At 34.0% G+C, this 17,842-nt stretch overlaps 1 protein-coding gene across 1 annotated transcript in view; it reads left to right on the plus strand.

Moving 5' to 3' along the window:
• The window catches only part of LOC105822494 (CUB and sushi domain-containing protein 3-like), a 258,986-nt gene extending 241,997 nt beyond the window's left edge, over positions 1 to 16,989 (plus strand). The window contains exon 4 of the mRNA XM_012659474.1: positions 16,608 to 16,989. Coding sequence (XP_012514928.1) covers positions 16,608 to 16,819 — 212 coding nt within the window. The 3' untranslated portion in view covers positions 16,820 to 16,989. The remainder of the gene's footprint in view (positions 1 to 16,607) is intronic.
• Positions 16,990 to 17,842: the final 853 nt, after the last annotated feature.

The following is a 17,842-nucleotide window of genomic DNA, read 5'->3' on the forward strand; positions in this document are numbered from 1 at the left end:
AAGGCCATGATGTGCCCAGGGCTGGACACATGCTCAGAGAAGACCTGAGAAGACCCTAAGCTTTCACTTCTGGCTGACCTTAGGTTCCCTGCAAGCAGGAAGTGAAGGCTAAGGCAGAATTGCAAATGGCCTGGCTAAGTGTTGAAGGAGTGCCCAACACAGAGCCAGTATGCAAAGACTCAGAAAAAGTTTCATTTTTCTTTCTTTTTTTTTCCTTGGCTCCAGGTGTTTAGAAATGTTTCTGTCCAATCACCAGCTGACCACTAAGCTAACAGAACAGAGACTTTGGTGGCCACACATGACAAAGAATATGGTCTTTACGTGTATAGCATGCAGTGAACAGAATAGTATAGGGATCCATCCTCTAGCTGCCACAATGATCAGCATGTTGCCATTCTTGTTTCCTACATCCTTCTGCCCACTGTCCACCCTCCACTCAATTTTATTATCTTTTTAGGGTTTCTCAAAAGGCAACATTTATGCATACATTTCAACTATTCAATTTTGACAAATGAATATGCTTCTGTAAGCCACATCCCTATCATGATATAGAGCTTTTCCATCTTCCTGGAAAGTTTTTTCATGGCTGTTCTAGGCAATTCCCTGAAATTTATACATACCATTCTCTAACCTCTTACCTTACTTTTCCTCCCCACACCCCCTGAGACTGGCAATCCCTGCTTTAGGAAGCCCCTGTTATTGGTGAGAATGTGAGAGGCCTCTTATGTATCTGCCTGACCAATTCATTGTTCCATATAACAAGTAGAGTAAATACTCATGAAGGCTTTCAGGGAAAAGGCCAAAGGTTAACTAGTGCCCCTGACAGATGTGGAGGTTTCCACATTATGTCCTTGTAGAGTGTGGTTGGTCATAGTAGTGGTGGTGGCGGTAGCAGCAGCAGTAGCAGCAGCATGGGACTTCTGAATGAGGAACCCTTGAAGGAATGTTTGGCCGGAGATTTTAGAATGGTTTAATTCCCCAAAGTCTTTGCATATGCCAGTCCCTTGTCCTGCATCACCTTATCTGATCATGTTGCTTCTTATACGTTTTTGAAGACTCAGATTAGCATATCCCAAGCCTCCTAATTAGCCCAGATATCCTCCTTTTTGTTCCTAATGTGCCTTTCTAATAGAATACCACATCATATTAAATGTATGAATGTATTAGTGCCCTGCAATAAATGTAAGCTTTTTGAGGTCAGCATCGGGGCCTTATTTATCTTTGAATTTTTAGCCTCTACCTTGCTTGTATGGAATAAGCACAAAATACATGTTTTAAAAAGAGATTCATATGACAAACATGGCCATTCACCTTACACCTGAAACAATGGACCATTTTGTAGACCACCTCTCTGACAGTTGTATTGCAAGAGTGGACCATTTGTCATAAGGGAAGCCTGACATGATTATGGGTCTGAATCAGTTTTGACAAAGTTTAAGGTGTGTGCACAAAGAAGAAAGGAAGGTAATGTTTCAAGAAGAAAGTATACAATTGTTACAAGCACCTAAGATAAAATGATTTATTTTCTTGATGTGTACCTAAGAAGTAAAAGAGATGTACTGAACATAAAATAACAAATGTATATAATATCCCTTTTTATACATCATTTTCTTTTCTGTTCCCTGATTTATTTCTTAATAGTGACAACAAAATGATGTCCCTAAAGAATTTAGATTCAGTTTTGAAATGTTAGATGGTATGGGAGGAATTTGAAGAATACTTATGTTTGTTGGTCATTAGTCTATCTTCTTTTGAAAAGTTTCTGTTCAAGTCCTTTGCTCATTTTTTGATAGGGTTGTTTGATTTTTTTCTTGTTAATTTTCCTGAGTTCAATATAGATTCTAGTTATCAGCCCTTTATCATTATTTACTAGTTTCTAAATTCTTTAAAATACTCAGTTATAATTCTTCTTTTGAGATCTTAAAATTTAGAACACTTAAAAATATTTAAAGAACTGTAAACAAATCCAGAAATAGAACTTTAATGATCTCTAGCTATTTGGTAGGATTTTCTTTCTACATTTTAAACAACAATTTTAGATAATAAGCCCTTTAGGGAAAGGATTTACTTCTTGAATATTTGTGTTTGTCGGTTGGTTGGTTTGGAAATTTTCAGACATTATGTAGCATTTTTGAGATTAGAGCCCAAGCCTCTTCAGCCTCAGATTGAGAAAGAGACTAAACTGTTGTATTCCTTAAGGAGAAGGCCTCTGGATCTAGGTCTGGGATTAAATAGCACAGGGCATTGAAGCTTTTACTTACCCACCTCATTAGTAGCATTTAAAGTAGCAGTGATAGTTGGTTCTAACAAATCTATCTTCCTAGAAAACAATGGTACACTCAGAAGCACATAATGATATATGCTGGAAGCATTAACACTCCACCCTGTTAGCCTTTTCCTGAAGGACAAGAGAAGCAGATGTTTTTTTCCCGTATTTAACACAGTTGATTGTGCATGACTAATTCTTCTGCTAATCTTGTCTGGTGTCAATCTTTGGTTTTTAGTGGAGGTTTCCTTTGGGGATTGAACAGCACACATGGCTGACCTGCACGCTTCTTTATCTCCAGGGCTCTAGTACAATATTAGCACAAAGCTAAATTGATTTGGAAACATACGGCTCAAAAAAGCTGGTTTTATGCAAATGTTAGCACTATAAAAAGCCCTTGGACATCACTTAAAGTGCAGCTTCACCTCACTAACTGGCTAACCGACATTTGGATGGATGCTAAAATTAACCATTTAGAAAAACGTAAGCATTGTTCCTGGGGCCCTGCATGTAAATAGGGATGTCTCATACCCCTGTTCACCTCTTACATGACTATCCCGCCAAATTTTTATTTATCATGCCAAGAGAAAAATTACCCAAAAGGGCTGAATATCCAAAACTCATTTACATTTGGCTTTGGACTTACCTTCCCAGTTATAATTGGCTTTGGACTCTATAAAATTAGTTTGTATTCCCTAACCACATGGCAACTGACAACCTGAAAAGGTGACCCAGATAAGTGCTAAGTGGCAAGGTTTTAGTTGAACAATACACAACTAAAAATCTACAGTTGGGCTACAGATTAGCTATAATTTTTGACAAATGTATTTTGGCTATAGCCAGTTTTGTTGTATTATAACCTGATACATATTTATTATAGTAATACCTTGTACAAGATTGGTGCTGAAATTATCTACTGAAAGAATGAAAATACTGTTCACTTTTATATGGCATGAGTCATTAATTATTGGTATTGAAATCTTCATTTCATTTCTTCATGATTTTAAATTTTAAAATGTACATGTGCAGATTTGAGAATCCATACATGAAAAAAATACAAAATATTCAGTTTAGAATAAATAATGAAACATACATAAAAATCTATTATGGAAGGACAAGATTTATTCAATTCATAATTTTAGAAAAAATGAATGTATTGATGCAAATGCAAATCTTGCAATTGTTAATGAAATAAAAATAATTTACTGTTATAAATTTTGTACAATGCTATAGTATAATCATGAATTTTCACAAAAGTCTTCTGTATTTAATATTGGATAATCTCACAGAAAACTTTTAAAAAATCATGATACTTGAAACAGATTGTAGATGAATCCATTATAACCTCATTTTTGGATTATCTGTATATACGTGTGTGAATGTATACACACAGATTTTACAGTTTTTAGGCTAACAGTTTCTCCACTGTGAATTTAAAAACAATTATAAAAACACTTTTCTATTTGTGTAACGAATATGAATGTCTTATCAAACCCACAGCTAACATCATATTGAACAGGAAAATATTGAAAGCATTCTTGCTTAGAACTGGAACCAGAAAATGTTGCCCCCTATCACCACTTCTATTCAATATAGCTGCTGCAAGTCATAGACAGAGCAAGCAGACAAGAGAAGGAAATCACGGATATCCAAATGGGGAAAGAAGAGGTCACTACTATTGCTCTTTGCCGATTGTAATCTTATATCTAGAAAACCCCAAAGATTCAACCGAGACTCTCCTGTAATTGACAAATAAATTCAGCAAAATCTCAGGCTACAATATAAATGTACACAAATCAATAGCTTTCGTATATGCCAATAATAGTCAAGCTAAGAATCAAATCAAAGACACAATAGCAACAAAGAAAATAAAATACCTAGGAATATATTTAACTATGGATTATTAAATAATTTTAAAATGTTTAACATATTCTGTTTAAATTCATATTTTTAAGAAAAATAAATTCAGGCAAAAATACAATAGAAATATTACAATGATGGTTTTACTTTCATAAATCAGTAATCCTGTAATTATAATTTACTGCTAAAACAAATCTAAAATTTAATATGCATGTTGCATTCTCACTGTTTATATAATATGAAATTTTGCACTGTATATTTAACTATTTTCCTATTGATTCTAATTCAAATATAGAAGATGGCAAATTTACATAGAAAGTTGTTATGAACATTTTTTATTGTTTATTGTTGTTATATGTGCCTTGGCCTAGGAAGGAACTTACTAGTAAAAGTAAAAAAGACAAAGCTTGTTTTCTTTCTGTCCTTTGTTTGGTTTCCTTTCCTCTTTTGGGAATCTCCTTCCATATTCCTATGTCATCTCTGTCATTGTGTATGCTGGTGTGCTATATTCTTGACTTTTTATCACTTTTTTAATATCAAACTACAGTGTATTCAGTGATTAAGGATATTCTCTTAGATGACTTTCTTTGATACTTGACTCCATCACTTTTTAACTGCCCGATCTTGGGCAAATTACTAAACCTTCTGTGCTTCCATGTTTTTCTCCTGAAAAATAGGAAAAATAATTGCTATAATTTGTTCTGGTTTTTTTTCTCTTAGAGTTATTCTCCGAATAAAATTTAATGATCTATTTTAAAGGCTTAAAACAGTGCATTTGTGTGCACAATAAATATTAGGCATTATTTACCAAAATTTTGTAGTCTGCGTTATATTTCATTAAAAATCTACTTTTTCCTGAATTTCATGGGGGAGAAATAGGTTCGGAATCAAACTAATATTTAAAATATAGAATTGAGGAGCAGATGGAGAGGAAGCCTATTTTCAAGCAATCAGGCTCTATAGAACACTTCAAACTGAAGGAAAAGTGCTCTCATGTTTTCACCTTCTCACAGGGCTTCTCATGGACAAGGGTTTGCTACTTTTGTTTCTCACTTTCTATTCTCTTCTTACTATTCCATTTTGTAGCAGAAAATGAGAAACAAGCAGCAACGGTGAACCTGTCATTTAACTAGTAGAGACGCAGGAGTGAAATGAAATCTATGGGACTGAGAGTGCCTTCTGAATCCCCCTGCTGTGGCAATTTTGCCAGAGGGAGTAACAAGTCAACTGCACCATCACCTTGCTGGAACCTTCTCCTCACCTACAAAAATAAAACTTCTAGGATATTGATAAAGAAGACAGAAAATCTGTAACTGAGACACTGCTGGCAACACTTAATTCAATAAACACACACTATCAAAATAATGATAATTTTACAAAAACAAAACAAAGAGAAGTTTAAGTGAACTGATTTAGGTCACACTATTACTTAGTGTCAGATTTGTCCTCAGATCTCTCTGATTCTAGAGGCCTCACTTTTAAGCTCAACACCTCTCAAATAATTGTCCAAGAAATTTTACAGACAGATTGATAAGTAAAAAATATATTCCATCAGATAATATATTCTTTAGATACCTACCATAAGTCAGCCTTGTTGTAAGTTCTTTGGATAATGCTGTGACTAATGTATTATTAGTAATGTAGTTGAGGTCTCATGGCATTTATAGTCTAGAAGTAAATGAGAAAACAATAATACCAAAAAAATACTGGATGGTGATATGTTGAATGATGAAAATAAAATAGGATGTTGTGATAAAAACTGATGGGAGGATTGTTTTAGCTGATACAATTATTAGTCAAGGAAGGCCTTACTGATTTGAATGGAATCTTATAGCCAACCATGAGAAGATCTTGGGGAAGAAGACACTGACTGGCTGCCAGGACCAACAAAGGTTGTAAAGTTGGAAGAAGCTTTGTTAAATTTAAGAAAATAAAAAATGAGCAGCGTGTCTTGAGTTTACTGAGAGACTTGTGGATTGCGATCATGATAAGGGCACTGTTCTTGTTCTAAGTTCAAGGAAAGTCATTTGAATGTTATAAACAGGAGATTGTATGTGATATAATACAATTTTCAGTTAAAAATACTTTTGACTTCCCTGTAGAGAATAAATTATAATGGGAGAAGAGTCAGAGGTTGAAGTTGATAGAATATTAATTTGGTACCACTGAAAAATGATGGAGTATGAATAAGTGAATAAAAATTTAGAGAGAAATAGACAAATATTTATACACATTTGAAGTTGATAGCATAGTCACTGCCACAAAAAGAATACTCAAATAATATATCTACTATTAGTTATATTAAACATATTTTGGTCAACTATTAAATGTTAAGGATATTTCTAAGAACTAAAAACAATGAGGAGGATAGACGTTGTTTCTGTCCATACAGGGTTAAATTCTTGCTGCTTAAATAAGGCTTACCTTTCACAAAATAAATAAATAGATTCACACAAATTTTCAGGGTTTTAATTTAAAGTAAACTGGGCTCAAGCTCTGTAATTTTGTATATGCTAAAATACTGCATGATATTTATAAAAATTAAACAAAAGGCAAGAACGATTGTTTAGTAATCTGGTATGTGAAGTAGAACAGAAAGAAAGCTACTTAAACATGCATCAAATATAAATCCTAAATTGGAATTCCTTATTCCCAGTACTGGGAATTTTTTTTAATCCAGTTGACATAATGAGTTCCAATGGGATAATTTTTTATTTCTGTATAACCATCTGCTGCAATCCATGCTGCAATAATAAACAAACCTTGACATTCAAGCTATCTAACTCAATAAAGATTTATTTCTTATCCATGAAATATTTATTGAAGTTTGGGTGACCCATCTTGATCTGGTACCTATTGTCATCTGTTGTCAGTGCCATTTTAGTGAGAAGTCTATGGATTAAAATGATTTAAAGTTATGGTAAGGAAATTGTCTTTATCCCAAACTCAAGAAGCCATTAAAATATTACAAACAGGAGAGTATGTGTGACAATATCTGATATCCACTTTTAAAAGATAATCTTGGCTTAACTGTAAAGAATAAATTATAATGAGGTATTAATCTGTTAGGACTGCTATAAGAAAATATCGTAAACAGGATACATTATAAACAGCAGAAATTTATTTTTCACAGTTCTTGAGGCTGGGAAGTCCAAGATCAAGGTGCCAGCAGATCTGGTATCTGGTGAGAGTCCACTTTCTATTTCATAAATGGCTTCTTCTTTATGTGTCCTCACTAAGAGGAAGGGGCGAATGAGCACCTTTGGATTTTATAAGGACACATGAGGGCTCCATCCTCATGTCCTACTCACTTGCCAAAGGAACTCATCTCCTAAACTATTGCCTGGGGGATAAGATTTCAACATATGAATTTTGATGGGATGCAAACGTTCAGACCGTAACACATTACTAGACTGGTATGTTACTAGTTACTAGACATTTACCCAGATGGGCACCAAAAGACATGTATAAGAATATTTAAACACACTGTATAATACCAAATCTGGAAAGAACCCAAATGTTTCTAAGAGATGGTACATATAATTTAAATAGTGACATGTAATACCACTATGAAGCAATGAAAATGAATGAGTTATGAATATATGCAACAATATGGATGAATCTCAAAAAGAATAACTGATTGAAAGAAGCCAAATACAAAAAGAGGATGATTCCATTTTATAAAGTTCAAAGCATGCAAAAACAATCTATGGTGCAATAAGGTAGAAGGGTGCTTGCTTATCTTCAGGATGGAAAGAATAGGGACTGAGGGGGAGTATTTGGGAGTTTTCTGACATTCTGGTTATGTTCTGTACTTCACTTCGGTGTTAATAACAAGGCTGTCTTCATTTTGTGAAAATTCATCAAGTTATTTACTTATAAATCGTGGACTTTTCATTATCTATGTTATATTTTAATTTAAAACATTATAAAAGGGAAAACACCCCAAAGGCACACATTCTCCTTTCAACTCAGCTAATATACTGTCAGATGTCTCACAAATCTCCAAGGGACTGTTCAGAACTGCTCCTCCTCTCCCTGAATTGCCTGAGATGGTGATTAGAATCTGACCATAATAAAAACATTAAATAAACCACCTAGGTCAGTGGTTCTCAAAGTTTAACAAGGATGATAGTCATCTGGAAGTCTTGTTAAAACACCAATTGCTGAACCCAATTCCCAGAGTTTTTGAATCAGCAGGTATGGGAAAGGGCCCGAGAATTCACATTTTGAAAACTATGGTTTAAGTAATGATAGTAGCCATCATCTCAGCATTTTATGTTTTATAAAATTTCTGCCTTTATTTGTACCTACTTTCATTTCTAACCCTCATTTTTATCCTTGAGTCCCTACTCTATTTGATGCTTTTTACTTTCAGAAAGTAAACTTTAATCCTACTTCATTTAAGAAAGCAAAGATAATCAGGGTACAATTTGCTTCAAAATTTCTTTGCTTTCAAAATTTTGCTACCTTTGTTTCAAGCTAGGCTGTCATTGGAAACAACAGAAGAGCATTTAGAAATATCTGTAATTCATCTTAAACCTTAAGATTTGTATAGTGGGTTCTACAGTAGGGCACTTTTACAAAGTTCTTTAGGTGATGATATGCTAAATGTATAGTCAGAATCAAGAATCACTGAACTGAGGTTCCTCACTAAGATGATGAACTAGCAGTGGCTTGCACATGCCACTCTCTAGGAAAGCATAGAAAACTGCAAGTAGATGCTCACCTACGGATGGACCCTCTTGGAGAGAGCACTGTAAATCATCAGAGAACTGATGGGAGACACTCAGAGTGAAGGACATGGGGATGAGAAGTTCAACTCACCAAGATCATAAGGTACCTGGGGAACACCCCTACATGTGTGGAAGCGATAAAGAAGAGAGTCCCAGGGCCCCACATTGCCCCACATGAACACTGCAACTCAAGCTCTAAGGGACCTCCCACCACCACCATAGGCCTCTGTGCTGGTCAGGGAGCAGCTTGGAGACTATATAGTGAAGTTACGTCAGAGAGCAGGCTCAGCAAGGACCAATATCACTTTGATCCCAAAGCTGAGAAAGGACACAACAAAAAAAGAAAACTGCAGAGCAATATCCCTTAGGAACACAGATGCAAAAATCCTCAACAAAATACTAGCAAACAAAATTCAACAACACATCAAAAAGATAATTCACCACAATCAAGTGGGTTTCACCTCAGGGATGCAAGGATGGTTCAACATACACAAATCAATAAATGTGATTCACCACATAAACACAAACAAAAACAAAGACCATATGATCAACTCAATAGATGCAGAAAAAATTCAATAACATTCAGTGCCCTTTCATGATAAAAGCCCTCAAAAAACTAGGTATAGCAGGAACATATCTAAAAATAATAAAAGCCATATATGACAAAACCACTGCCAAGAAGACAAGGGTGCCTACTGTCAGATTCAATTCAATTTTCAACGTTGTATTTCACAGATTCAGAAAAAATAATCCTAAGCTTCATTTGGAACCAAAAAAGAGCCTGAATAGCCAAAAAATATTAATCAAAAAGAAAAAATCTGGAGGCATCAGATTATCTGATTTCAAATTATACCACAAGGCAATAGTAACCAAAACTTGATACTGGTATAAAAATAGAGATATAGACCAATGGAACAGAACAGAGAACCCAGAAATAAAACCATCTACCTACAACCAACTGATCTTCCACAGAGTAGACAACAACATACACTGTGGAAAGAAAGCCCTATTCAATAAATGGAGACCTCATGCTCCCTGAATTCTGTCCACTGAGTTCAGAGAGAATACCATGCTCTACTTGAAATTTCACTCCTTGTTCTATGGTTCAGAATTTGTCTCCAGAGAGAAAGTTAAATGATTATAGGGCTCTCTCTGTTCCTATCTTGTCTGAGATCACACGGTTCTGTGTGGCCCTGGGCAAATGTTTAAAAAGAGTTATTTTGTATAATTTGCTCAGTTTTAAATTTTTTGAGGGCAACAATGTACATTTTCTCCCTGTTACTGTGTTATTGCTATTCTTTGATTTAATTTAAGTATTTTTTCTCCAAATTTTTAAATAATTAAAATTTTATTGAATGAATGCTTATTTTTTTTATTTAGAGATTCTAAAAACTATTTTAAAATAGATGTTTAAAAGACCCCACATATTTATTAATTACTTTCTTTGTGCATTAACTAGCTCCCTCTCATTTTCTCAACATGTCTCTCAGGAAGGTAAGTGGAAATTAACGTAGGATATTTGCTTAAAAGCATATTTGTATATTTAAGAATAAACCTTCTATGCTAAATTGCCATTATACTTAGCTTTTTTTTACTTCTCAGAGGTGTTCATATCAATGAATGGTGAATGTTTGCTTTGATCTATTAAATATATTTTTCTCTTTAATTTCACCTGTTTTATTATGAAAGAGCTGAAGGAGCTGGACTGAGAAATGAAAATTACGAGAATCCTTAGGTTTTTTTTGTGATCATTGAAAATATAGTTTTATTTTCTTTAAAAGAATAATACTTTTCTTTTAAAAGTACTACTTGTTGTGCCTTGACAAACATAAAAGTAGCAATCAATCTAGAAGGTATGCTATTTACCCAGTTGCTTAATTTTCTTCTCCATGAGAAGAGTTTCTCCTTAAACACAAAGATGCATTAGGTTGAACTATTAAATATAAACTGGGATGATTATGCAATAACAACTACAGCTCCACATAGATAAAATGTAATGTTTAATTAACAACAGTATAATATTTAAATAGTTTGTGTAATTAAGAGGTGCATAATAGTGATGCCTATCCTGGGAAGAAACGACAAGACCCACACACATGTCAGTATCACTTGAGTGCTGATAGAATTCTGAGATTTAAAAAGGGAGATTTGGAGAAAAATGTCCCATGATAAAGTGTGAGATTGGATTGAATGCTTAGCATCTGGAATTGAACAAGTGTACTCATCTTCTACACTTTATAGTTCATTTCTCTTTGATAATAAATAATCCTATTTCCTGTATCCCACCCCAACCCTAAGTTATTTTGGAAGAAACTGATAGCAAGGCAGAGCACAGTATGAGATCAGTATCTGCAAAGATGTGTTACAGAAAACTGTTTTAGGTGGTTTTTGAAGCTGTGCTCAATTTTTTTTAAACAACCATGCTTTGGAGGAATTCCAATTTATATAAATGAAATGTGTGGTTTCATACCCTAAGCCAAAACAAGGTCATGTATTTCTGGTATCTAAATAAGTGTCACAGAGATTAAAATAAATAAAAATTTAATTCTAGGAAAAGTACATTTGGGGAAAAATATCGAATTATTTTTAATTTTTTTTTTACTTACATACAACTAATCTTTATTTTATTTTGTTACTTTTCTCCATGTTCCATTGGTAAGAGATAAAATTGCATTGTTTATGAAGTTTATATAAATCAGTTGTTTTAAAGAAGAGAAATAGATGTTATTTGATGTAACATTCATATTATAATACTATAAACAAATAAAATTAGATTTAATAATATTTTAAATTCAACAGCCATATTTTTTCAATAGATTTAAATACATTAAGAACTTAAGAGGAAATTGGTAGTACTGCTCCAGAAAACTGAAGTAAGTCCAAAGTCCTAAAGGATTTTTTTATCCTTATTCTTAAAAGTCCACTTTGTCCTTATTGATTCCATTGGCTGAATTGGTGGTTTTCCCCATGTTACAAACTGGCTTTTCAAGCTTCTTAACATGCAATTTGCCAATATTTTGCCTATATAAATGTGCACATATCTATGTATAAAAAATTAACCCATTGTAAATCTTATAACCTTTATATTTTTCTTATATATAAGAGTATATGTGAGTAGAGAAACTACCAACCTTTATTATTCACTGTATTCCCTATATGTTAAGTAATCATATACCTAAGACATCATAACTTCTAGTTAGCCTCAAGGGAAATCTAAGATATTTAATGGCATTGCTTTACTATTTAAATAAAAAATATATTGTTCTCAGATATTGGCCTAAGAGGGGTGTTCTAATTTATTTTGGCATGATGCTATTTCTTCTGACATGCCTACAAAGACCAAACAAATCTTTTGAAGATTTTGAGATAAAAATATGCTAACATAGTCAATAAACAAGAGATGGTTTATCTTTAGGAATCAATGATGCATGCAAGAATTTGTCTGGGCTCTTGATTCAGCCTCCAAATCAGTATCAACTGTGGCCTTCCTCTCTCATCTCATAGAATAGCTAAATGATCTTTTCAAAACCCAAATCTAATATCTCTACTGAAAACCCTTTAATGACTTTCCATTGCTCTGAATAAATTCCATAGCATTGTCAGAATGGTCCTGCAAGGTCTAGCCATTAGTTGCCCTTCCAATTGCATTTGGTACCACATAGCCTCTCACCCTCTTGTCTGTAGCACACAGGTCCATTTCCCTTCAGTGAAAGTGTCAGTGAACCTCCTGACACTCTTCCCTCTGCTTCTTATCTAGTTAGTGCTTACTGTTCATGTTTTGAGTTTCTAAACAGCATTGCTTCCTCAGAGAATTCTTGTTCCTCAATTTTCTAACTAGTTTAAAGCCCCCAAATATATAACATTAGTACTAAATGTTCCTTCCTCGTGGTACTTGCCAGTAAAGTAATTTTATGTGTTTATTTTGTCATTTGCTTAGAACCTGACTCACTACTAGACAGAATACTCCATGAGGGCAGGGATGGAGATAAACTTTAATCAACATTGTAGTTGGAGGGATTGCATGGTTCCTTCTGGCACTTAGTAGATTTGTATCAATTAATGCTTTTGAACATATGACCTAATGAATAAACTTCAAATTTTATAAGAAGTTGATACAAATAACCAATATGATCCCTTGTGTATTTAGAATCTCTTAAGAAATGGTCTTATGGATCAGTATTCTGTGAATGCTGCCCTTTCTGTGAATTATTGAACAGAAAATATTGCAGGCAGCACTTATCAAACAGGCAAGCCTAACGGCCAAATCAGAGTGATGTTGACAGAATAAAGGTCTTTTTGACAGGATATATATCAACTCATTTTGACCAGACACCGAGCAATGATACCTAGCAGAAAGAGCACAGCTCTAGATTCAAGAATTCCATGGTTAGTCATAATGCTGCCTTTTACTTGTTCTAACTCTGCTATAAAATAAAAATATATATACATATTTACATAATACATCCCTCTATGAATCCATGATTATAGAAAATATATTGCATTACAAATATTGTATTTAATTCAAGCCAAATCACAATATAAAGGTTTTAGCTTTCAGGTAGGGCCACCAAGCCAAAATGTTTTCTTCCTAACATTTACTCAATCAAATTTTACCTATTTCACAATTTTGTCAGATGCGGATTCTATGATAGTGTTTGTTGTAATAAAGAGATTAAACAGTAGTGCTGAACATAGAACTTGATACAAGAATTGACAAGAGCATGGGTTTCGATGCTAAGGGAACTGAGTCCCCATACTTGTTTTAGAGTGAATGTTACTGATACTTTGAGGTTGAAATTAATTTGGTATAAAATAAAGATTTCCCCGAAGTGGGATATTTTTTGAGTTGCTCTCCATTACATGTGTCAGGAGTTTGGAGTGGTTTCTCTTTATTGTGAGTCTAGACTGAGGAAATTCAAGGAGATTGTCTAGAGAAATAGATTTGTACACCCTGGAGCTTAAGTGATACAATATATTATTATTTAAACCATGGCCGAAATGCCTGTTGCAAACCCAGAGTGCTGGATTTTGGATGAAACTGAATTTCCAAAGAGAATAAATAAATGGGCATGCTTTCACATGATCAAATGTGGGATTTTTGTGAGAGAGTTCTGGCTTGGTATTGTCTTAGATCCTGCCTAAGAGGCCCACCTAGGAAGATGAGGAGCCATGGTTGGAAAGATGATGGAAATGTACTAGGCTATTCCTACAATATGGGAGAATAATGTAAGAATCCAGCCTGAGAGACATACTCACACTCAGCAATAACTGATGGGGACACCTTTGAGGATCCCATGAAAGGGCCTGTGAGCAAAAGAACCATCTTTGTTTAATTATCTGCCAAATTCCATAGAAATTGCTGCCAAATTAGTGCCAGCCAAATAAGAGGATTCACGTCCCTTGATCCTTTCTATTTGAAACCACAGGAAGATTATAGAGAGCTCAGTGGGAAGTGGAGGATGAACAAAAATGCTATCAGGGAAAACAGAGAACACCACCTTACTCTTCTGTCTCACCTTTTCCTTATATGCCACAAACCCAATTTATGAAGAATAAAGAAGCTGCACCAAAAATAAAGTTGATTTATAAATAAATTCAGCAAAGTCTCAGGCTATAAAATCAATGTACAAAAATCAGTAGCATTCCTATACATCAACAATAGCCAAGCTGAGAATCAAATTAAAGGCTCAATACCTTTCACAATAGCAACAAAGAAAATAAAATACCTAGGAATATAATTAACCAAGGAGGTGAAAGACCTCTGCATGGAGAACTATAAATCACTGAGGAAGGAAATCACAGAGGATGTAAACAAATAGAAAAACATATCATGCTCATGGATTGGCAGAATCAGCATTGTTAAAATGTCTATATTACCCAAAGTGATTTACAGATTTAACACAATCCCCATTAAAGTACTAACGTCATTTTTTGCAGATCTAGAAAAAATAATTCTATGCATTGTATGGAATCAGAAAAGGCCCTGAATAGCCAAAGCAACCTTAAGCAAAAGAAACAAATTGTGAGGCATCACTTTACTGAACTTCAAGCTATACTACAAGGTTGTGGTAACCAAAACAGCATGGTGCTGGCACGAGAATAGAGACCTAAACCAATGTATCAGAACAGAGAACCCAGATATGAAACCATCATCATATTGCCATTTGATCTTTGACAAAGCAGACAAAAATATACACTGGGGAAAAGAATCCCTAGTCAGAAATGGTGCTGGTAAAATTGGATAGCCACATGAAGAAATATGAAACAGGATTCACACCTTTCACCCCTCACAAAAATTAATTCATGATGGATAACAGACTTAAACCTAAGGCGTGAAACTACAAGAATTCTAGAGGAAGAGGTCAGAAAAACTCATAGATATCAGCCTGGGCAAAGAATTTATGAAGACCCGAAAGGCGATCACAGCAACACAAAAATAAATAATTGGGAACTGATTAAATTAAAAGGCTTCTGCACAGCTAAAGAAACAATCAATGTAGTGAATAGACAACCTACAGAATGGGAGAAAATATTTGCATGCTATACATCTGATAAAGGGCTCATAACCAGATTCTACAAAGAACTCAAGCGAATCAGCAAGAAAACATCAAACAACCCTATTAAAAAGCTGACAAAAGACAGGAACAGAAGCTTTTCAAAAGAAGACAGACTGATGGCCAATGAGCATGTGAAAAAAGCCTCAGCATCTCTAAGCATCAGGGAAATGCAAATCAAAACTGCAATGAGATATCATCTAAGTCCAATGAGAATGACTTTTATCAAAAAGTCCCAAAACAATAGATTATGGTGTGGCTGTGGAAAGAAGGGAACACTTATACACTGTTAGCGGGACTGCAAACTATTACAGCCTCTATTGAAAGTAGTATGGAGATACCTCAAAGAACTAAAAGTAGACCTACCATTTGGTTCAGCAATCCCACTACTTGGGCATTTACCCAAAGGAAAAAAAAGACATTTTATAAAAAAGACACTTGCACTCAAATGTTTATAGCAGCACAATTCACAATCACAAAGATGTGGAAACAACCCAACTGTCCATGAATACATAAGTGGAGCAATAAAATGTGGTATATGTATACCATGGAGTATTACTCAGCCATAAAAAATTGGTGAACTAATAACTTTTTTTACAACATTAATGGAACTAGAGACCATCATTTCAAATGAGGCATCACAAGAATGGAAGAACCAAAATTATATGTACTCATTAAAAAATTGGAATTTATAGATCGACACTCATGTGCACATATGGTAGTATAATTCACCAAAAATCAAGCAGGTGTTGGGGGAGGGGATGCCTTTATATTGTACATACCTACATTAAAAAATAAAATGATCTTGCCATAAACAAATATACCCAAAGTGATTAAAGATTTCCTATCACAGATTTTAAAAAATGTATTTTTTTTGTTTAATTCTCTTTATCACTTAAACATGAAAAGAAAATCTTGCTTCTATTACACTGGGATTTAATTTTGGTGTGTAGATTTTACTTTTATTGCCATTTCAGCCATGGGTTATAAAGTTGTCCAGATATTGTTTCTATTTATACATGTGCTTATAAATTTTTCATAAACTTCTCATTTTATTTAATCTCTATTAGTATATTATGCATTTGATATCACAACATTTGGACTGTTATTTTTACTTAAAAATGTTGAATTACTTTAATTGTATTTCTCTTTATAACTTAAACCTGAATATTTTGTCTTTGTTTTTAACAGCTGAAGATGCTTGTGGAGGAACAATGAGAGGATCCAGTGGCATCATATCCAGCCCTAGTTTTCCTAATGAGTACCATAACAATGCTGATTGCACTTGGACCATTGTAGCAGAGCCTGGGGACACAATTTCTCTCATATTTACTGATTTCCAAATGGAAGAAAAATATGATTACTTAGAAATAGAAGGTTCTGAGCCACCTACAATATGGTAAGTAGATAGTTTCTATTAACCTAGCATTGATGTCACTGTCTGAAGCTAACTGGAAACAAAGAACAATTGTACATAAACATTTAAAAGTTTGGATATTTAAAAGATCATATAGTTATAGGAAAGTTATATGGGGAGTTGTCAGAGCTGAGGAATATTTTTGAGTATTGGCGAACTTAAATGGCAAACAGATTGAGATTTTTGAAATATGGAGCTTTCCATCAGTATTATCACTTGATCAGTAAAGGGTAATGTGACTTTATTACAACTTGTATAAAGAAATAAATGTTGTTATTATTGTAATCTATACTTCTGTTTCTTAGCATGCCCATCTGCACTCAGTGGTTTGTTTCAAATTAATCAAATGGTCTTGGAAGTAATTTGTCTTTGTTTATGTAGATAGTCTTCTGTATAGCCTGTTATCTGAAGACAAAATTAAAATACCTTCATCTCGGTGAATATGGTTTCTTTAGAAACTCCAGACATGGTCTCATGAAAACTGCAGAGCATTAAGAACATACTTTTAGACATAATATTTTTAAAATAAAATTTTTCTTTATGCTATTTTAAAATTTTTTATCTACTCAATTTGTTGAATAGATTATAAATCAATAAGTGAAAGAAAGAATGATAAGATGCCACTGAGGAAGGGAACAGATAGGTAAACACTAGACTAGGAAGGACCTTTTAAGCCATCTAAAGATTGGCTAAGAACAGTGGGGATTTATCCATAACAATTACATGAAAAGGTCTAAATTTCTAAATGATTATTCTTTCTGAAATGTAGAAACTGGTTTGAAGTGGGACTTGATGAGCTGGAGGAAGATAATTTAAGAGGTGATTATAGTAAGCCAAGAAAATATCATGGTAGCTTGGATTAGGGTCATATAAATGAGATAAAGAAATAGACTGAATTGAGAGATATAATCTAAAAGACCCTGTAATGGATTGAATAATGATAAAGAAGGTAGTATTAAAATAAAACTTGGTTTTCTGATTTGGTGAGGGCAGTAGTAATATTCACTGA

Source organism: Propithecus coquereli, unplaced genomic scaffold (genome assembly GCF_000956105.1).
Source record: "Propithecus coquereli isolate 6110/MARCELLA unplaced genomic scaffold, Pcoq_1.0 Scaffold618, whole genome shotgun sequence".
Classification (NCBI taxonomy): Eukaryota; Metazoa; Chordata; class Mammalia; order Primates; family Indriidae; genus Propithecus; species Propithecus coquereli.